Source organism: Cibotium barometz, chromosome 21, assembly GCF_041138505.1.
Source record: "Cibotium barometz isolate CiBa-2024 chromosome 21, ASM4113850v1, whole genome shotgun sequence".
NCBI classification, from domain to species: domain Eukaryota; kingdom Viridiplantae; phylum Streptophyta; class Polypodiopsida; order Cyatheales; family Cibotiaceae; genus Cibotium; species Cibotium barometz.
In genome coordinates, this window is record NC_141066.1 from 52847970 (window position 1) to 52870551 (window position 22582).

Here is a 22582-nt window from a genome sequence, read left to right on the forward strand (position 1 = left end):
TGTTGGTATGATGACGAATGCCGGGCCACACGCTCCTGTCTTAAGCATGAGGTACGGATTGGGCAAATCACGAAGCGCCAAACGCAATGGGTTTCTCAATGGCTCACCCAACGCAAGAAAAGGGAGTTCTACGCTCGGAAAGAGGATTAGAACTCTCGGAAAGAGGATGAGTTATACCGACTTTTCTTAAGGCGGAACTGCAAAGAGGCCTGGAGGAAACTCCAAGAACATCGCCCTCCCACACCTATCACCTGCTCGGACACATGGCACTCCTATGCACGCTCCCTCTATCATATCCCCCATCAGCCACCCCTACACCCACCAGCAAATCCCCGTCCCACTACCTCCACCTTCTTCACAAAGGGCATGGTCCTCAAGGCCATTCGTACACTACGCAATGGGCGAGCCCACGATCATGAGGGACTCACTACCGAGTACATCTCGCATGCCGATGATACCAAGGTAGGATCAAAACGTACGTACGGATCCAATCCGTACCGTACATCCGTACCGTACGAGGATACGCACGTTTTTTTTTCGGGGTTTCGCCTGCGATAAACGTTTTTTTTTTTGGGTTTCGCCTGCGATAGCGTCTGGACTCTGGAGGCCGTACGGCGTACACCTTCCGGTAAGGGCCAGTAGTCGCCATGCTCTCTCTCCTCTACAGTCGCACTCTCTCTCTCTTCGCTACTGTCACCTCTGCCTTCCCTTCACTTCGCCTCCTTCCCGGCGCCTTTCCTTGTTCGCCATCTTCTCTATTCGCCTGCTTTCGCCCTGTTCGCCATCTTCTCTGTTCGCCCCCCTTTCTACCCCCACCCTTGCTTAGGCCCCCAAGGCAACAACATAACTCTCTCTCTCTCTCTCTCTCTCTCTCTCTCTCTCTCTCTCTCTCTCTCAGAGCCTTAGCCCACCATCTGTGGACCGTGCACTGAGCTCTCAGCCTCTCTCTCCTTCAAGTCTCTCTCTCTCTCCACATGATATTATCCGTGCAGAGATGGCTGCCCCCCCATTGGTGGTAGAGGCACTCACTCGATCAGTCTCCTTTATACATAGCACTTGGGCTCTCCCTAGAGACAGATATGCTCGCTTAGCCCTGGAGTCTTCACGACAGTTGGCATCACAGGGAGACGGATCATGTTGGTATGCACAGATGACAGCTTGGTTCCAGTTGCATGGCTTTAGTATGGAAAGGCTACCTCCATTTCAGTACTCCTTGGATGCACCCTCCCTCTCTCTCACACGGGCAGAGATTACCAGACTTATCAGGCAGGACTTGATTCAGCTGGACACTAGGAGGACATGGATACAGCCGACACAGGAGCTTGGTACGAAGATGGCTTTCTATAGAGATCATCTTCTCCAGCTCACGCAAGATGGGTTTGTGATTAGACCCAGCTACATGGATACTCATCTTTCTCATGGGGTACGGTGTGTTATTGGTCAGATGCGCACATCCTCAGACCAGCTAGAGATTGAGACTGGCAGATTCAGAGGAGTACCAGCTGAGGCCAGGATTTGTCAGCTATGCCAGATGGAGCCAGAGACAGAGTTACATTACATATGTCACTGTCCAGTATATTATGAGATACGAGGCCGTTTTCACTGCCTGTTTAGAGAGGGTTTCGGACCACTTTCTAGAGTCATGAGATACCAGGATCAGAGATGTCTCGGATTATACTTGCTGGAGCTTCGTAGACATAGAGAGGGTCTCTTGAGAGGGACGGGATCAGAGAGGGAGACACACCTACAAAGGCAGATTACAGACTTCTTTCGACTAGAGATTGAGCAGTCAGGCCAGCAGGCATTGCAGCTAGCCCCAGAGTATAGCCGCACTAGAGGTACACTGATTGATCGGGCTATAGAGCTGGGGCGGTCCAGGCGCCCCAAGATGAGAGGCCCATCTCGACACCGGCGGAGACTACAACAGAGGATCAGGACCATACTAGCACACGGCATGGGAGACGTCCAGTCAGAGTACTCACCATGGAGGACATTGAGGATATCCGCCATCGACCGATGAGAGACATCTTTGGATAGTGATGTGTATGATGCTTAACTTTGTTGCTAGAGTTTTCTTCCCAGATGTTATCCATTAGGAGCTCCTAGTACCGTACTTTTCCTCACAGTTATTTCAGTTTCAGTTAGTTGTTTTTAGCTTTTCTTACACAGACATTGTATCAGATCCACCAATTGTTGTAACCTTTTTGGTCTCATAGGTCATTTTGGCCTTTTGAAGACGTTAATATATCATTTCATTTCATTTCATTTCTCTCTCTCTCTCTCTCTCTCTCTCTCTCTCTCTCTCTCTCTCTCTCCCTCTCCCTCTCCCTCTCAGCTGAGCTGCCCACTAAATATTATGCGTTGCATGATGGCTGAATCCTGATTGAAATTGTACGGCATTGTGCATTGAATTTGTCAGAGCAATCATGCCGAAGCGAGAGAACCCATACTGGAAGGAGCACACAAACGTCATTCGCATTGTGACTACTCCAGGGCAGGCAGGTAGTGGCACTCGACAATGGCAGTGCAAGTACTGCAATTTCACCCTCACGAGTACAATTACTCGTGTCATCAAGCACCTCACAGGCATTGGCACCACCAACAATTGTGCAGGGTGCAAGAGAGTGCCACAAGCATTGAGAGATCAGTTGATTGCTGAAAATTTCCCTGCATTGGGGGCAGCTGGAAGAGGAAGAGGAACGCACGAGACACATGATGCGCTTCATGATGCTCTTCTTGGGGACTTGGTAGGTCCATCCACGCAGGTTGATGAGGATTCACAATCTCAGCCTGCCTCTTCTGAGCAGGCATCGTCTGCCAGAAAGAGGCCTTCTGTCATGCAAGATGAGGATGAGGGTGATACATATACGCAAAGGCAAACCACCTTGCCTTCTCGTGTGCATGCACAGTCTTGGGTCAAAGAATGGCAAAAGGTGGCTGAGATGGAGATTGCTCGCACTCTCATAGAGTGCAATATCTCCGTCAATGTTTTGAGGATTGACTAATGGAAGAGGATGGTCAAAGCTATAGCCCAGGTTGGACACACGGAGTCATGGTCAGGGCTTGAGTACAAAAAGATGCGCACCACGATGCTTGATGAGCAAAAGGCCTTGATAGACAAGGCATTGGTGCCAGTGAAAGCAGGTTGGCAACAATTTGGTTACACTATCATTTTGGATGGCTGGAGTGACACACGGCGACGACATATCATCAATATTCTTGTCTCTTCATGTCTTGGTACGTATTTCTTACGCGCTGTGGATGCTGGGAAGGCAGGCGAACGCATCACTGCTGAGAGTATCTATGAGCATATTCGCCAGGCAATTGTTGAGGTTGGTCCAGAGAATGTGGTGCAGGTTGTAACAGACAGTGCTGCTAATTGCAAGGCAATGGGAGACATGGTGGAGGCGGAGTTTCCTCGCATTGTGTGGACTCTGTGTGCAGCCCATTGCCTTGATTTGCTTATGGAGGACATAGGCAAGCTGAGTTGGATGCAACCCACAATTTCTGATGCCACGAAGATCACTATATTCTTCAGAAAGAAGCAGTAGGCATTGGCTGTCTTTAGGAGCCACAACAACCTAGATATGGTGCGGCCATCCAAGACAAGATTTGCCTATATGTATTTGGTGCTACACAGGCTTTTCAAATTGAGAGATCCACTATTACAGACAGTTGTGGATCCAAAGTGGAGAGATTTGTATCATTCATAGACAGAGCCCACCAAATACATACAAAGACGGATACTGGATGAGACCCTCTGGACGGATATGGAAACTCTCTTAGTGGCTTTGCAGCCAGTATTTGTACTTTTGCGAGTCACAGACATGGAGGGCTCCACTTTGGTCTTAGTGTACCACCTCTTCATGGAGATGAAGAGTCATATTACAGCCTGTACGTCCCTGACACAGAATTGGTAAGTAAAATCTTGATTCTTGATGGCTGATTACAGAATCTTGATTCTTGAGTCTTGACTTACTAATTGCTCTACTTCTCTGTTTAGTTTACTCTTGTAGCCGAGATGATATATTGGCTATTGTGGATTATCGATGGGGGTATATGAGTCGCCCGATTCATGGGATGGCTGCATTCCTCCATCCTTTCTACAAGACGCCACTTCTCTTTCATGATAGGGAGCTGCTCACCTTACGAGATAGGTACATTAATAGTACGTATGATGTGGAGCAGCAATTGGAGATTGATGCGGAGCTCTGCACAGCTGGGTCAACAACTTGGGACCCTCATTTGCTAGAGCTGTTGCTCTCAGATCAGAGGCCACCAAGCTTCCTCTTACTTGGTGGCAAAACTATGGAAGACAGGGTCTTCCAGAGCTTACAGATATAGCTCTGCGAGTGCTATCTCAGGTATGTATATCATGTATGTACTATGCCATATGAACTAGTCTTGTGAAGCTTGTTGGGAATTGCCGAGCTCACATGAATGAAGCACTTTTTTTGAATTGGAGTGCAGGATTGTTGAGCAGGTGCTTGTGAGCGCAACTGGAGCGCTTACTCGCTCATACATACAAAGATACGCAATTGTTTGAGCACCTCTCAACTAGAGAGACTGGTCTATTGTAGGGCCAACATGAAGCTCGTACGAGCTTATCATGCTTTGGGCACCCCAAAACAGGTGAGTTTATCCTATTCATTCTCTTATGGGGATTGGCCTCCCATTTACATAGCTTTTATACTATAGTATACACAGAGTTGAGTCGTTGACACTCCGCGTTCTCTTTGGTTTTACGTTGAATAGGTGGATCCAACACGTGTCAAGCTGGTCCCAGATCCTACCACCATTGATGAGGCAAAGCAACGGTTGAGAGATGAGCAGGACGAGATTCTTTGCCTCCTGCATAGAGAGCTGGAGAGTGTAGACAGGCGGGTGACGAGATCGAGAGCCCGGGCTTATAAAATTCAGCTACATGAGGGACCTGCAGAGCAGGATGCAGAGAGTTTTGGCCGGAGAGGCTCCCGGAGAGGGAAGCTGCCTATTCAGACTCCTCGAGCACGTGCGAATGAGGCCGTTCGCCTCATTCACACTACCCAGCAGGATGATGCAGAGGCTGGGGCAGGGACATCTGAGGCAGCCCACCTACCTGTGCCCATGATGACAGGGCCTGAGTATGATGACGAGGGCAATGTCATCACGGAGGGTTATATGCTTGATTCTACAGGGTCATCATCCTCATCGGATGATGAGTTTTGATTTGGATTACCTTAGTTTTGATTTGGTGTTGTATGGACATGGCACATTTTGTCATTATTCATAGACTCATTTTCAAATTTCATCATTTTTTGATGTGAATTGTGAGTTGTCACGACTCACTTGTGACAATGTGACTTGTCTTAAGTAATAAGTATTAAGTATTAAGTACGATTAGCTTATTAAGTATGATTGACGACTTGTGATTCTAATTTCTCACTTTTGAATCAGTAGGTTTGTGACCTTGTTGTGTCTCTATTTCAAAAGTTTTATATGTCAATGTGGACATGGACTGAAATTTCATGTAGGTGGCTGAAATTTCTGAGATTTTATGTATTTTTACCAATGGTACGTATTTTTCCGTACCTTAAATTTTTTCCCGTACCAAACAACGTACAGTACGTACGGATCCGTACAGTACATAACGTTTGGTACCACCTTGGATGATACCCTGACGCCCCTACTAGCCTACATGTTCAATAGAGCCCTTTCTGAAGGATTTCCACCCTCTTGGTCCAGCAACACCATCACCCCCATCCTCAAAGTCGGAGATCCACTTGATCCTAATAATTACAGGACAATCATGATTGGCCACACATTGGCCAAACTCTAGGGATGAGTGCTAGAGGCAGAGCTTAGTTCATTTGTAGAGAGCCAGGCATGCAGAGCCTCAGGACAGGCTGGCTTTCGGAGGAGCTACTCTACCCTTGACCACATCTTCACCTTTCCGTGCCATCATCGAGGAGGGTAGAGCACGACATCAGAGGATTTAGTGCTGCTTTGTGGATTTCCGCAAAGCTTTTGATAGTGCACCCCGAGCCCGCCTTCTACACCGTCTACAGGAGATCGGAGTACCATCTGACATGGTTTGGAGCATCATCGCCTCTATGAGTCCGTCACCGAACAAGTGAGAGCCCCAGGAGGTACATCACAAGAGATTTCCAGCACTATTGGGGTGAAATAGGGCTGCCCTCTATCACCCACTCTTTTCGGCCTCTACATTGATGAGATCTCGAGCTTCATTGACAGATTAGGTGGGGCTGGTCCCACGTTGGCAGGCATATTGATCCCCATACTACTTTATGCAGATGACATCGTCCTCCTCTCAGACTCAACCAAGGGGCTTCAAAGACAGTTGGATGCCTTACATGACTTTTGCACTCAGCGGACCTCTCTGTTAACCTTGGTAAAACCAAGGTAATGGTCTTCAATACCTCTCACCCCTTCACATCCAGATTGAGCTTCACATATAGAGGGGATGCTGTGGAGATTGTCTCATCCTATATCTACCTTGGTGTCACTTTGAGTGGCCCACGCTTGACCATGGTTCCCGCAGCACATGCTAGAGTGACATGGGGATATGCAGCCTTGAGCTTACTTGAGCGGCAGTGCATCCAGACACATTTCCAGGAGCCCAGGACGAAGGGCTAGCTTTTTGACACCCGGACACATTTCCAGGGAGCCCAGGTCATCATGTTATCCCATATGATCCGCAACAAACCATCAGTCCCACACCAGATTATCCACGCAGAGTTTGCTGCAACCTCAATGGTAGTGGATGCACTCTTCCAGACAGTCACATACCTCCATTGCATCAGTCACAGGGATCCCCACAGGTACTGGAGGTTTGCCCTAGAGTCCTCAAGACAGGTAGTACTTGAGGACCACTTTGGAGTATGGTATGGACTAGTTTCCACTTGGTTCTCAGTATATGGTCTCTCCATGGACCGCCTACCCCCCCTTCAGTAGAGTTTGAACTCACATTTTCTCCGGCTGTCTCACGGGGATACCAACCGGGTTATCCGGTCACATCTTCTCAGCCTCTACACCCATTGCACATGGATCACGCCTCCGGAGCTCCCCACGAAGATGCACTCCTACAAAGATCACTTCCTCACACTCACTGAGGATGGATTCATCTAGCAGCCGGGCTACTTGAGTGTTCACATGTCCTATGCCATGCAGATTGCGAGTGGCCAAACACGTCTTTCATCCCACCGCCTCAAAGTGGAGACAGGTAGAGTTGTGCGCATCTCAAGAGCCGAGAAGCTTATATGGATACCCAGAGAGGATATGCCGATTATGCCACACAGAGGTTGAGACAGAGGAGCATTACAATATGTCGCTGTCAGCACCAAGATGAAGAGATCCCGAAAATGGGAGGCCCTGCATTCAGAATTGAATGCAATCATTGACAAGATGGAGAAACACGTGCTCACAATCTCGGAGAAGCCAAAGAAGCACCCCCTAGGCAGATGGGCTGAAAGTTATCAGGGACATCTTGATATGCCAGGAAGATACACATGACAGGGAATTCAAAGAGCTCAAGGAAGCCCATGTGACCAAAGTGGGAAAGTGGAAAGCACAATTGAAGACCTCAAGGAGGAGCTATGTGTATGCAAAGCAGAGATGAAAGAAGAAGGTGAAACTAATTCCTCCCTCGTCTCGGAGGTTGAAAGCCTAAAAAACAAATTGCAGGAAGGTTTAGTAGCCATAGAAAAGGAGATGGAGAAAGGGTGGGCCGTAGTGGTTAAGCAAGTATAGAAAGAATGGATAGAAGTGGTGAGAAAACACCCCACACCTACGCCCATCATACATGATACGTTGGAAGAGGAGAAGAGGAGGAAGTTCTGCGTTCTTCATGAGAGGGTGAGAGGCCTAAAGGAGGGGGAATCTCCCAAGGTTGACGCTCTAGCCCTATGCAAGAAACTCAAAGTGGAAGGGACCCCTTATGTGTACACATGGTGTGTGGGACGAGACACCTCATGGGAGCGCCCCATCGTCTTGAAATTCTCAGATCTTGCAAGCTGAGACGCCTTCATGGACACACGGACGGCTCTCCGAGGGGAGAAGATATACCTAGGGGATGATCTTACCCAAACCCAGGTAGAGCACAGCATGGTCACCATGAAACTCGTTTCGATGGCTTTGAAACTCGTTTCACGTTTCAGTGTTGAAACGTTTCATGTGCACATTGAAACCATATCATTTCATGTGGGAAAAAAGGTTTTGATTTTGTGCGCTTTTTAGGTTTTATAATTCTCTCTTTCCTTCTTTCATCCTATTTGTTCTTTTCTCTTCTCTTTTGTATGTCTTCTTTGTTTATTGATGATAAATATGCTAGTATCATCTTATAACTACTAGCCAGCACCTTCACATTTTATGTATATGATCGTTTCGGTCCAACGTTTCATTGTCCACCTACCTGGTGTTGAAATGTTTTGTTCCAAAATAAATTGTTTCAGTATCGTTTCATTTCGATAGTGAAACGTTTCGCAGTGACCTTGGAGCACAGAGACAGGCGAACATGCCCGAGGTGCACGAGGCCTGCAAGGCGAGGAAGTGGGCAGTATACAGAGACGGGCGAGTCATCATCACAGAGCGGCGTCCCAAATAAGGACGCGGGGTCTGTGGGACCATACACTTGGAGTTGTCAGTTTGGCAATGGGACACTATGGTTGGACATTGGGGGACTTAGGGAAGCTTTTATAGGGGCGGACATTATCTTCTTCACAGAGACACACTAGAGCCCGGAGAGAGGGTTGCCACATATCTCAGGCTATGAGTGGGCATACGCCTACCAAGAGGAGACACACGTGGTGGGCTATGCGGGTCTGGCAGTACTATTCAGGACACATCTACAGCCCATGATCACCATAGTCGGCAGGGACGGAGAGGCACACTTTATGTGGGTGAGGTTGCAAGTCACACTGGAGAGTTGTATACACATTGCAGTATGTTACTTCCCACCTTGGAAGTCCCCATATGCTATTCTGGAGGAGGGAGAGTAGTTTTATCCCCTCCATGCAGACATCATTGAGTTCTAACGCTTGGGCGAAGTTCTCCTTCTAGGGGACTTCAACGCCAGGACTGGGAGCAAGTAGGCATCTGTATATGACCAGGAGCAACTGACCATGCAGGAGATTGACTCTGAGAAGATTGGCCTTCAGTGAGCATTACAGGGTAGAGGGGACATTACAGCATCAGGGATAGAGTTCCTCATGTTGGGGACCACACATGGCTTAGCCATCTTCAACGGGATGTCCCATTGGCCTTTTTCCGGAGCTCTCACATGCTTCCCACATGGTAGAGGCTCGAGTACAGTGGATTACTTGATGGGATCTCCGGCTTTAGCCACATCCATACATACCTTCACCATTCCGACCCAACCCCTTGGAGCCAACCATGCCCATCTCTCCTTCAGCCTCAGCTTTCCCCGCCCATCCTCACCACCTCTGCCTATCTCCCACTACACCCAGATTCACTACCACCATGATGGGGACTCGACTTACTCCGACCATCTCTACCGACATCTAACACATGTAAACCCCAATCTCCCACTAGCCGACCTCACCTCTTAGCTCACGATAATCTTAGCTCACGATAATCAAACACACCTCTGCCATAGCTGCATTTCCATCCGCCAACCGATATATTGCGAGACCCCCCACTGGCATCATGCCCGAGAACGATTGGTATGAAGAGGAATGCCGCACAACGTGAGCATCTCTTCACTGGTCAAACCCGAGAGCGAGATGCTCAAAGGATTAACCAATACACAACCAGACGTAAGAAACGAGCATATGTGAAGGGCCAATACAAGACTTGTACCAATCTCTCAAAAGATTACCAATACACAACCAGAAGTAAGAAACGAGCACATGTGAACGGCCAATACAAGGACTTATACCAATCTCTCAAAGGTGTGAACTGTACTGAGGGCTGGAAGAAAATCTGGGAGAAACACCCACCCATACCCATCACATCCCCATCCATATGGCACACATATGTAGGATCCCTATACAAAGTACCAAATGAGCCCCCCATCCCACCACCATCACATCCACCTTGTTCACATCCGTCATGGTAGCCCAAGCCATCGAGAGACTCAAAAATGGTAGATGAGAGGACCACGAGGGCCTCTTGGCAGAGCACATCTCCCATGTAGGGGAGACTCTAGCACCCCTCCTGGCCCATATGTTCAATCAGGCTCTTTCGGAAGGCTTCCCACCCACCTGGACCGCCTGTATCGTCACACCCATCCATAAAGCCGGAGATCCCATGGACCCCAACAACTACAAGACTATCATGATTGGCCACACACTAGCCAAACTTTATGGGTTAGTACTTGAGCTTGAGCTCAACACAGTAGCAGAGAGACATGGGCACAGAGCATCAGGGCAGACAGGTTTCTGTAGGTCATTCTCTACTTTTTGAATCACATCTTCACCCTTTGAGCCATCATAGAAGAGGCTAAAGCATGACACCAACGGGTTCACTGTTGCTTTGTGGATTTCCGCAAAGCATTTGATACAGTGCCTCGAGCCAAACTACTGGCAGTGAAACCGGCCTTCAGAAATCTGACGGGCGGTGGAACAAACACTCGCACACAAAACACTTCATCACCCATGGGAACCTCGAAAAGTAAAACAAACAGGGAAGCTAGAGTGCTCCTGCAAATAGTACAAGGACACCGATTGGCCCCAAAACGCAGTGGCGCCCCTTGCGGTATTTCTTTACTTGATCAAATATGAGTACAAAGTACAACTTGACGAATCCTTTACCAATAGGATCCCTTTTTGCTTTTCACCCAAGACTTTTTCCAATAAGAACTCTCGCTTAGTACAGCAAAGCATTCCATAGAGAAGGCACACCTGTACAACACCTCCCTGCTTGAAAAGGTCTTCTCCATCTCAATCATGGATTGTCACAACCCTTCCCCAAACAGCAGTAGGGCTGTACCAAACCATATGTCCTTCCTATAGTCACAGCTTGCATGTAACCTCGAGAAAACTAAAACCTATTTACATGAATCCAAAGACATGCTTTCCTCATGAAACCAAAGACCTGTATCCGATAAACCAAAGACCTGTATCTCATAAACCATAGTCCTGTATCCTCGACACCAAAGTCCTGTTTCTTCTCGAAACACCAATGTCCTGTTTTCCCATGACAGATAAATCCTCATATATGCACCATCCAATCGCGATGTCAAAGACCTAGAGAGAGAAAGATAGAGGATGTGTCAAGCAATCCCTGAATACACATGGGTCCAAGATGAAGAGCAACACACATCTCTTTCAAGGATGTCATCCTGTGCATCTTAACTTGATTCTTTGCATCCAAATCTCGTAAACAAAGCCTACTTTGCGAAGAGAGAGAGAGAGAGAGACCCCTTGGCTGTTAGCCCCTCGGTGTCTCCTTCAGCTCGCCTTCTTCCCAGAGAGAGAGAGAGTCGTGCTGTCCAACCCAACAGTCGCCTTGAGATGTCTCTGGTCTCTGCGGGCTGCTTCCACAGATGCAACCTGCCTGCATCCGCCTGGCTCTTGTTTGCTAGCTCCAGCCCATATGTGCAGCCACTTGGTCTTCCACACGTGCAGCCTCTTCCTGAAACCTGTCTGGTTGCTTTTTGCTGACAGTAGTCCATGCTCAGCCACCTGGTCACCTTCCTGGCCCTTGTTGCTGTTTGCCCGCTTGGCTGCCCCTTGCTGCCCGACTGTAATCCATACGTAGCAGTAGCACCTGGCGGCGGCGGCGGCGGTAGCACCTGGCGGCAGTGGCAGTACCACCCTATGCACAACAGCGCCCAGCAGTAGCAGCAGCTCCTTGTGCAGGAGCGCCCATCCGTAGAGCTGTACCTGGTGGCGGCGGCTGTACCTGGTGGTGGTGGATCTCACAGTGAACCTTGGGAAAACCAAGGTTATGGTCTTCAACACATCCCCTCTTTCAACATCTTGACTGAGCTTAACCTATATGGGCAGCCCAGTGGAGATTGCATACTCATATATGTACTTGTGAGTCACTTTTACAGGACCAGTCTTCTCGATGAGCCATGCTGCAGAGGCTAGACTGATACGAGGGTATGCTTCTCTTGCTTTCATGGAGAGACAATGCTTCCAAGCCCACTTCCAACAGCCGAGGACTAAGATGTGGCTATTTGATACCTTGGTCACTCCAGCATTGATGTATGGAGCACCCTTTTGGGCACTTGATCTTACAACAGCCAAATGGCCGAGGATAGAGAGGCCTCAGGTCATGATACTCTCCCGTATGATGCGCAACAAATCATCGGTCCCACATGATATTATCCTAGTAGAGTTTGTGGCAACACCCATTGTAGTAGAGCCACTCTTCCTGACAGTCACATACATTCGTAGGATCAATGCCATGCCCTCCTCAAGACTCCCGAGGCTTGCCCTAGAGTCCTCCCAGCAGCTAGCAGCAGATGGGCATGAGTGATGGTATAGCTGAGTATGCACCTGGTTCACGAGGTACGGAGTCGGGACTCAAGATGGATCGCCTCCCCCCACTGGAGTATGACCCAGACTCCCCATTTATCAGGCTCTTTCAGGATGACAGCAGCTTCACCGCCACATTGATTAGGGAGTCGAGACCCCATGGGAGACATCCACTTGGGCCCCATGCGATCATCACTCAGTTCTTCTCAGCACGAGAGGACGCCCCCATCAGCCATGGATGACATACCCACAACGTCATCGAGCCACACATTCTTGAGTGCCCGACCCCCTGCCAGACCCCACTCACGTGACTCTAGACCGGGCCACGGCACTATAGTGAGCACGATGCCCCAAACTCCTTGGACCTTGCCAGCAACACAGACATCACCCCCCAGCTTCAGGAGATCTTGGAGAGGCATAGAGCCACCTTCCGATGCCCGATGGATTTGCAGAGCCTTCTATAGGCTAACCCCATGCTCGATATAGGGGGTTAGCTCCATAGGTTGTATGATGATGATGGTCCCACTTTGTATCATATTGCTCGGATTTGACATTCTGCGCTCATAGCTCTATTCTTTGTTTTTTTTTGTACCATGACGAGATTACATGGACACCGTTGTATCATGTTTGGTTTTATAGACCCACTAGGTCTTTTGAAGATGTTTAATATATATTTCTCTCTCTCTCTCTCTCTCTCTCTCTCTCTCTCTCTCTCTCTACTTCACCCAACACCTGGCACACCTTGCCACCTCTCTCTGCCATGTCCTCGAGCAGCCACCTCTCCCCCATCATAGTTGCTATGAAACGCGTTTCAAACTTTAGCAGACCCGTTTGAAACGTTTCAAACGTCTGGGAGTTTGAAACGCGTTTCAAACTTGGCTTTTTATTTTTTAATGTTATTTAAGACGGGTCATATCAGTCGATTCAGTCGCTTTCCAGAGAGCAAAAAAAACACGCCGTGCATAGTACAGAGGAGAAAGTTGACTGTCCTTCCCCACGCTTGCCTTCGTTCGTGTGATTTCTCCGCCACCCGCCCCCTCGGGACCTGTGCACCGTGCTAGCAAGGTTGGTACTTGTCTGTTTTCATATTTTTGCTTGATTTTTGCACCAATTTCAAAACTTGAAATTTGGGCAACATCCTTCCAGGCTTCCAAAATGCCTCGTGCTAGAGATTCAATGTGGACTCATGTCATTCCCATGGGCAAGTATGGGGGTTCAGGCACTGAAAAATGGAAGTGCAAGTATTGTGATAAGGTCTCAGGTGGATCTGCAAACAGGATAAAGGCTCATTTTTCAGGTCTAAAAGACAAAGGCATTGGTGCTTGTGATAAAGTGCCCCAGGATATCAAAGCCTCTCTTCTACAATGGAGGAGGGAGCAAGAAGCAGCCATGAAAGGATTTGGAAGCAGCCATGATGACATGCAGGAAGAGGAGGAGGATGTCACCAAAAGAGCTAGAGTGGGTGATGAACAAGAGATGCAGAGTCAAACGGCTGTAGGTTCTACCTCTGCTCCTTGTGCCCACAGGTCTTCCTTGCCCATTAGGCCTTCTTTGAAGAGTGCAAGCATTAAAGCTCGTTTTCAGAACGCAGCAGTTGTTGAGGCCACCCGTGATTTGACAAGGTTGTTTATTCAGTGTGCTTTGTCATTTCACATTGTGCGCACTCCAAGATGGAAGAAGACCATGAGAGCCATTAGCCGCATTGGGTATGAGTGGGAGGGTCCCAAATATTACTCCTTACGCAAGAAGCACTTGAGAGATGAGAAAGATCTTGTACAGCTTGAGATGGAGCCTTTGAAGGCAACATGGCATAAATATGGATGCACCATATTATGTGATGGTTGGACAGATATGCGGAAAAGGAATGTTTATAACATTTTGGTGTCCTCCTGCAAGGGCGTAATGTTTATGCGTGCCATTGATGCTTCAGTTCCAGGGACGGTGGTGACAGGAGCCTTTATATGGCAACACATACGCCAGACAATGAATCATGATTGAAACCTGCAGGCTGCAGCCTGCAACCTTTGAAGTTAAAGTTTGGCATTTGAACTTTGTAGTTTGTACATATTCAGCATACACCATGGCTCATTTCTTTCTTGCATTGTTTTTATCTAGGATTGAAGTTTGAAACTTTGAGTTTGAAGTTTGAACATGGATGACTGCCTTGGCATATTTGGCATTTGCTATCCCATGGGCCATGGGCCCATTATGCATAGATGATAGTACATACTTATTACTAAATCCTGATACATAATACAAGCATGCATATATTCAACATATTATCATTTTATCAATGCTATCAATGATCCCATATATTCTGGCATATAAATATCATATATGGTATTGATTTTTCACATGCCAAGATGGGAAAGTTTGAAACGCGCTAGCCCCTTTACTGGTTCACATGCTTAAGAGGGCTTTATGTGAAGGCTTCCCCATCAGCTGGTCATCGAATAATATTGTAAGTATCTTGAAAGCAGGTGACCCCATGCACTATCGGGGTGAAGCAGGGCTGCCCCTTGTCTCCTACTCTATTTGGTCTATACATTGATGAGATGTTGGATTACATAGAGAGACAGGGAGGACCAAGAGGATATTTGGCAGGAGTCTTGATACCGATCCTCTTGTATGCAGATGATATTGTTCTTATTTCTGATTCACCAGAGGGGCTGCAGAGGCATTACATGCCTTTTGCTAGGACCGGGACCTTACTGTGAACCTTGGAAAGACCAAGGTCATGATCTTTAACACCTCCTCACAGTGGATAAGTAGATCTGCAGTACAATTTACATACAGTGGAGAGCCTGTGGAGTATGTTACCTCGTATGTATGAGTTGGGATCACTTTTGCTGGACCTCTGTTCTCGATGCGAAAGGCGGCCGATGGAGAGGCCCCTAGTGGCGATGATCTCACGCATGATTAGGAGTAAACCATCAGTGCCACATGAGATTGTGCGGGCAGAGATGGGGGCTGCACCGATAGTGACAGAGGCTCTATTCTAGACAGTGACATACTGGCATAGGCTATGGGAGCTTCCACTTGATAGATGCCGCCGGCCAGCCCTGGAGTCCTGGAGACAGTTGACACTTGAGGGAGATATGGAGTGCTAGTGTGCACAGGTAGGCACTTGGTTTGGCATGCACGGTATGCAGATGGAGGCACTCCCTTCCAATACACCATAGAGGCCCCGTCATTTGCTCTTGGCCCGGCACAGAGCGGAACAGGGTAACAAGAAGGACATTGTCAGACTGGATACCCAGAGGACATGGAGTTCACCTAGTCATCCACTGGGGACAAAGATGGCCTTCTACAGAGATTACCTCCTATGCCTGACAGAGGATGGGTTCATCATCCGTCCACGCTACATGGACATACACCTATCCTTTGGGGTGAGATGTGCGATCGGCCAGATCCGCACCTCGTCCCACCAGCTGAGAGTGGAGACTATCAGATATGGGCCGCACCAGAGGATAGGATATGCCAGCTCTGTCACACAGAGCCCGAGACAGAGGACCATTACATATGTCGATGCCCCGTGTACTATGAGATTCGGGGGAGATTCCACTGCCTCTTCCGAGCTGGGTTCGGACCACTTTCCAAGATCATGGACTTTCCGGACTAGAGATGCCTAGGACTTTTTCTTCTAGAGCTCCGTAGACATAGGGAGTCCTTAGTGAGATCCAGATTAGCTGTACTTGCGCGAGGACCAGCACAGAGAGCTCTCACTGCTTCTTCCATACCAGCACTCCGAGGGCCGATCCACCCATCATACCCAGACCACAGGCTAGTGCAAGAGCTCGGCCGAGAGGTATGACACTCGATAGAGCCATTGAGTTATGCAGAGCTCGACGTCTTAGACCCCATGGCCCTCGCCCACGGCCACGCCACCATAGGAAGATCCTGTCCATCATCTCCCATCATCGTAGGGCCTTCTCGCGCCAGCTCAGTTTTACCACCTTGAGCACCATGTCACAGCGGCCCATGAGGGATGTATTAGGGTGATATGAGAGCTCTGCTCATGTACCTAGATCAGATTTTAAAGTTCTAGATTTTTGTTATCTTTCTTTATTACTATTTTGTACCCAGGATTATGTACCTCATGGATGTGATGTAACCTTTTGGTCTCATAGGTCATTTTGGCCTTTTGAAGACGTTAATACAACTTTCTTTGTTTCTTTCTTTCTCTCTAGAGGCACTAGAGGCTCCGGAGGAGTGGCCATTTTATACAGAGAGGAGTTTTCACGTGCGCCCATGCAGTGGTACGTGGCGACACAGTGGCTCATCAACAATGAAAAAATCATGTACATAAGTAGTACCTTGTTAGGGTATTTTTGTTGTATGCCGTGACCCCTTTGTGAGCCCCAGTCCGGGACATGTCAGGGACATGTCAGGCACGAGCTACATAGGTCAGTCTCCCAGCCATAGAGTTCTGTTAGGTTAGTCCTCTTAACCCACTTTGGAGAATTCAGCAAGGAGTCCTCATGTAGGTGCATGTAGATGTCAGCCTAGGAGAAGAATGCATCAGCAGCATACTAGTTGCATCCATGTAGTAGAGGCCAACCCCAAGGAGGGGACAACCTTGCGAGGGCTGTAAACACCCTTAGCCACCATCTATGCATAGTTGGCAGCCATCAAAATGTCTTGGGCAGCAGATGGCCAGCAGACAAGAAAAGCCCACGCATAATCTAGCATTTAATGCTGTAAAACCAGCTGTGGCAAATATTAAATAGGCTGACAGCCTTTAAACCAGCCGACCAGCACCTAGTAGTCATATAAAAAGGCAAGCCATGGTCAATCCATAGATGATCAGATAAAATCCAAGTTATCAAGCAAACAGTCAAGCATGTGTGCTTAGGCCTCCAGCCTTTGCATACTTTCAGCATTCTTTGTGCTTTCCAAGCCAAGGCAATCGAAGCTTAGTCTCTTCCCAGAGTTCTGAGCACACCAACCCTCAGCCTCGGGCCGGTGTATTCTCTTTGAAGATAGCTTGACAGTTGCCTACAGCTTATGCACAGTTCTGTCCAGCGTTTGGTCACTTTGTCCTTGCATTTGGTCGTTAGTCAGTCAGTTTGTCCGCTCAGTTTTGTGGACACAGTTCAGCTTGTATTCAGTTCTCCAAGAAGAAATAAATCAAATACTCGTGCTTGCAGGGGGGGCCCTTGAGTGGGTAACTTGGGACCCCATCTAGTGTCATCTTGACTACATCTTTCAGAGTCATGTATGCTGTTTAAAGGATTGCTAAAGTGTCACTAAACTCAGGGTTAAAGAAGGCCTCGTTGTTTGCTACTAGCTTGGCGTATGCTACATTGGTATTAGAGCTTGGGACGTTACTCAACCCGACAACCTAGGTGAGAGCATTCTGTGGATGGAAAAGCTAAGATCGAGAAAACCACTCGTCCATCCACCATGGCATCAAGCTCCGAAGACATCACTAAAAAAGAAAAACCATTCGAAGAAACGCTTCCGCAAAAAGCAGACGATGACAATCCCTGTTCGAAACTTCGAACCCCGAGAGTTATGATAGGGTTTTGACTCTTGCGCAAAACCATGAGATGATTCTCAATGGAGGCAAGCCCAAAACTGCTCCAGTCACCCCCAAACCTTAGTAGCAGTAGATGCAGACCAACTAGTAGAATCAAGTGTCTAATCAATAGTTAGGTAAGGGGGCACCGAACATTAATGACCAGACGAAGAAGGGCCAGAATAGCTCTTCTACTAGGAAGGAGCAACAAGATGGACCCAAGAAGATCCCTGAAGAAAAGATCAAGGAGCGTCTTATCGGAGGATTCTTACAGTACGATGAGGAGTGGTACTTCAAAGAGAACCGTTGCTTTTTGTGCCACCCAACGGGACATGCAAAGAAGGATTGTTCCAAATGGCAAGCGGAAAAAGGTAAACAACAAGCCTCTACAAAGGCTACCACCGTAGCTGTACCACCCCCTCCACCCCCTCCCTCAACCATGAATGCTATTTAGCTCTTGCCCGCTTTGATTATAATACCCGCAGTGGTATTCGATGATAAGGAGAGCGGAGTTGTTGAGCATCAGAAAGGTCTTATTAGAGCTTATGGCACGACGAAGGGGCAACAATTCATTGTTCTTTTCGACATGGGCAGTTCCGAAGATGCCATCTCTCCGTGGTTGGCGACCAAGATGAGATGTGCCCTAGTGCCTTATCATTTGGACATGGATGGGTTCACTCCCGGCCTGTGTACCCATATCACCCAGAAAGCTCAATAGTTTGTCTTCACAGTACAGAAGGCCCAGTTACAGAAGGATTTCATTGTCTCGCCCCTCCTCGGACGCAACATAATCCTCTAGGGATTCAGTGGTTCTGCTAGGATGTGCCCATTCCTGATTGGAGGTAGGACACCTTCACAATCTTTGAAGGTTTTCTTGAGCCCACTATCGTTTGCGGGGATCAGAGCATTCAAGGTATTCCACTCATTTCCCACCTCCAGGCTAGTAGAGCTATCAGAAAGGGAGTAGAGTGTGCGATGATTTGTCCGCCCACAATAGATATCGACATCCACGGCAACTTCATTAGAGCCACAGATGACATGACTCCTCCACAACAGTTTTAGGACATCATGTTGCGAGATGATCTCCCACCCAGACCCCCACCCTCTTGTCCTGAAGACCATTGTATCGATTTGGTACTTGGAACTGACTTGCCCCGTAAGTTTCCGTATCGTCTGTCCAAGGCATTGGAAGCTGAGTTGGAGACGCAACTAGTGCAGTTGCTTTGTGTACAAGGTCAACGGGCCATCCGGTAAAAGGGGAGTAAAAATAGATATGTTCCTAGCAATATACACATGGCTTATAGGGGAAAGTAATGGAAGAAAAATACATACCCATCCACTCTCAGTAAGGCAATGAGGTGGATAGTGAATTGAAAAACCAAGTAGCTCGTTCCCACAAGGATTAGAAATGAGAGTAGGGCATCCAAGTGCGGTAATGAAAAAGAGAAAATGAAGACGAGCTACTATGTATATTGTACAAACACATGCTAGGATTCCAGTGTGTGAAATCTTTAGATCAATGCGTACATATGTACATACGTATATACAATGTGTTTGTTCGTGCACATATGCATATAACATCTAATCATTTAGTTATATATATAAATCCAGTGTTGTTCACTTTACAAGAAAACATTGGTAAGAGAAAAATGCGGATTAAACACTTTCTATACCAAATTTTTGATTCTCTGATAGGTTATTATTGACCATGTCCATGCAGCCCAAGGTTCTGGAGCGTCATTTTCATGACCTTGTACAGCGATATGGTTCAATATTGGTGGTTGATCTGGTGAACCAAGTAATGCCCTAACTAGCCTTTGCTTTGAAACTAATGATCTCGTTGGACTTGTTTTATTGATTTGTTTTAAACCAAAGAATGGTCTTTCTTAATTTGTTTTCTTTTGGTCTTGTAGCAAGGGAGTGAAGAGATACTAAGCTTAGCATATGGTAGTGCCATGCAAAATATAGCTGATCAGAATATCAGGTACATGTGGTCATTTTTATTACCGGAAAAGGAGTCTCTCATCAGGGATAACTAAACATCGAATGGGAGGAGTCCACTAAAGAAAAGGAAGTCTCCCGCATATCATGGTCTCAATCTCTTGGCATACCACATATCTTGCATACTAGTAGCTTTGGATGCTCCCGTATGGGTGCCACCTTTATTCTGGCCTTAGTGTGGAGTCTATGTGAGGTGATTCTGATCTGGCCCATCCTGTGTCCACGTGACATAAGAATCCGGATTCCTGAAGTCTCCTGGCAGATGGGTTTACAAAGGTCTCATGGCATCTTATCCGCCGACAATGTGAGAAAATGATCTTGGTAACAACTCATTGTGCAGGGAGGCCATATCTGCCAAATGCTTTGTAATGGCTCTATTTAGTTCTTGCCCTAATAGTGCATGGGGTACATTTTTCCTTGGGTGAAAGAACGAAAAGACTGTTGGTAAGGAGGAGAACGATAGAGGGAAGTTGAAAACGATGCTGGTGGCTTGGTTTTTGCAGATATGTACCCTTCGACTTTCATAGAACCTGCGGGCATGTACATTTTGAGCGTTTGTCACTTCTTTATGATCAAATCAAGGAGGAATGTAACTGGCAGGGGTAAGTAAGGCCCATTGGTGACTAGACGTTTATTTCCCCAAGGAAATTGTTTTGTTTTCATGACACCATGTTATTTCTGATGCAGTTTTTTCCTGGTGACACCGGATGGAGACATCGAAAAGCAGAGGGGGGTTGTACGGGTGAACTGTGTAGATTGTTTGGATCGGACAAATATCACACAGGTATGGACAATTTTTAAAAAATATAACCCTTCTTTGAGAGAGTAATGCGTTATCTTTGATGTTGGGAAGGGCCCCGTGCCCATGCATGCACTGTTAGTTGTTATAGAGTTGGTTGGACTCATAGTTGTTTCTCGTACCGGTACGAATGAGTTCGTACCGTACGGTACGATACCGTACGATATCGTACGAGGTTTTTTTTCTCCCAAAATTTTTTTCCTTGAATTTTTTTTTTTCCAAATGCTTAAAAAATATAGAAACCCTGCTTTACGAAGATCCCAAATGCTCGCAATACTTCGCAACTTTCGTGTCCACTCAATATTCCATATGGGGTTGTTGAGAGACCTAAAAAATCTGGCAATGTAGACTGGTAGTGTACACTTGATTGGTAGGATGAGAGAATCTTGCTACATCACTTGGGGATCCCTGGTATAGGTAGGCTAGACAATTAGATTCTCAAGTTATGTACGAGGGAGAAGATTTGGACATGGCAATTTTGATTTAGAGAGGAGTCCCTAAACTTATCACCCTAGATGCACTCCTCGTATTTGTGCAAGGACGGTCCCTTAGTCATAAACGCTACACTGGGAGACCTTTGGTATTGCATTACCCATCCAAGTTCTTTTTTGGAGACAATCGGGAGATCCAACCGAGAGAGACACATATCCATGTTCTGGTTCCTCAAGCACTGTAGACTCCTCCCCTCCCAACCTTCCCTCACATTCAAGCTTGAAGCTCCATAGGTTGTAAGTGTAAAACATAAAAACTGTATTTTACCATACGATATCCGAAAATTTCATATCGTACCGAAAATTCCCATACGGTATCGTATCGTACGGTATCGTATTTTCGTACCGTGACAACCATGGTTGGACTGGTGATTTTATGCAGTAAAAATTGCCTTGCTACCGTCATACACCTCGCCATGGGACCCAACAGGCAAACCTACTAGAAAAAACAAAATTTGTAGATTCTTGGAAATTGCTTGTCTAAAGCCACATTTAGTTGCTTTCGAAATTCGAAATGGGTGCAACATCTATCTCCATGAAAAGGAACAATAGAAGGAATTGCAACCCCTGCCACGACCATTATTGGCACTTGGTGGTATTTATAGATTCAACTTATAAATCAATTTCTTCTTGAGCTAGACCATTCACCTCCAAATGTAATATTTCTCATAGAGTACTTTAACTCTAAACGTTACCACACTATGGATTAAATGCAAGGAACTGCAATCCCTACCACGGCCATTATTGGCACTTGTTGGTGTTTAAACCAATTTCTTCACTCTCATCCTTGAACTAGACCATTTATGTCCAAATGTATGGCTTGGAATTGGGGTCTCTTCTCTCAAAACTTGACAACCATAGTTACACGGGGTAGTCTGAAGATAAGGAGACTCTAGGTCGAAAGTCTCAAAATAGTGTGGAGAACTGAGATGGTTTTGAATGCAAGATTAACCCTACATAAGAGCAGGGAGATGGTCCAAAGATGAGGAGGACATATCCTTCTCTTGAGAAAAGAAGATGGTGGTGGGAGCAATGCTAGAGGTAGCAGGTTAACACCAGGATGTTCCTAAGGTTTGACACTTGGTTTAAGCATGAGGGCAAGCAAAGATTGTACTTAGTTTAAGCAGGGGTGTAAGCAAGACTGTACTGGCACTAGACACACACATGTGCATGCACTCAGGCATGCATTCACTCCGCACACATGTTTCCGTAGAAATGTGTGATTTTGAAACAGTACGACACACACACTCAAAGAGCTGCATAGAAACACGTTTCTTATGTTTTGAAATGGTGCAAAACACATTTTGGGCAAGAGCAAGTGGGCCGC

The 22582-nt window shown here is 47.1% G+C and overlaps 1 protein-coding gene across 1 annotated transcript in view; it reads left to right on the forward strand.

The window, feature by feature from the left end:
• LOC147627356 (phosphoinositide phosphatase SAC8-like) overlaps positions 1-20809 on the forward strand; it is a 118131-nt gene extending 97322 nt beyond the window's left edge. The window contains exons 12-15 of the mRNA XM_086815992.1: positions 19685-19762; positions 19878-19948; positions 20469-20567; positions 20653-20809. Coding sequence (XP_086672118.1) covers positions 19685-19762; positions 19878-19948; positions 20469-20567; positions 20653-20794 — 390 coding nt within the window. The 3' untranslated portion in view covers positions 20795-20809. The remainder of the gene's footprint in view (positions 1-19684; positions 19763-19877; positions 19949-20468; positions 20568-20652) is intronic.
• Positions 20810-22582: the final 1773 nt, after the last annotated feature.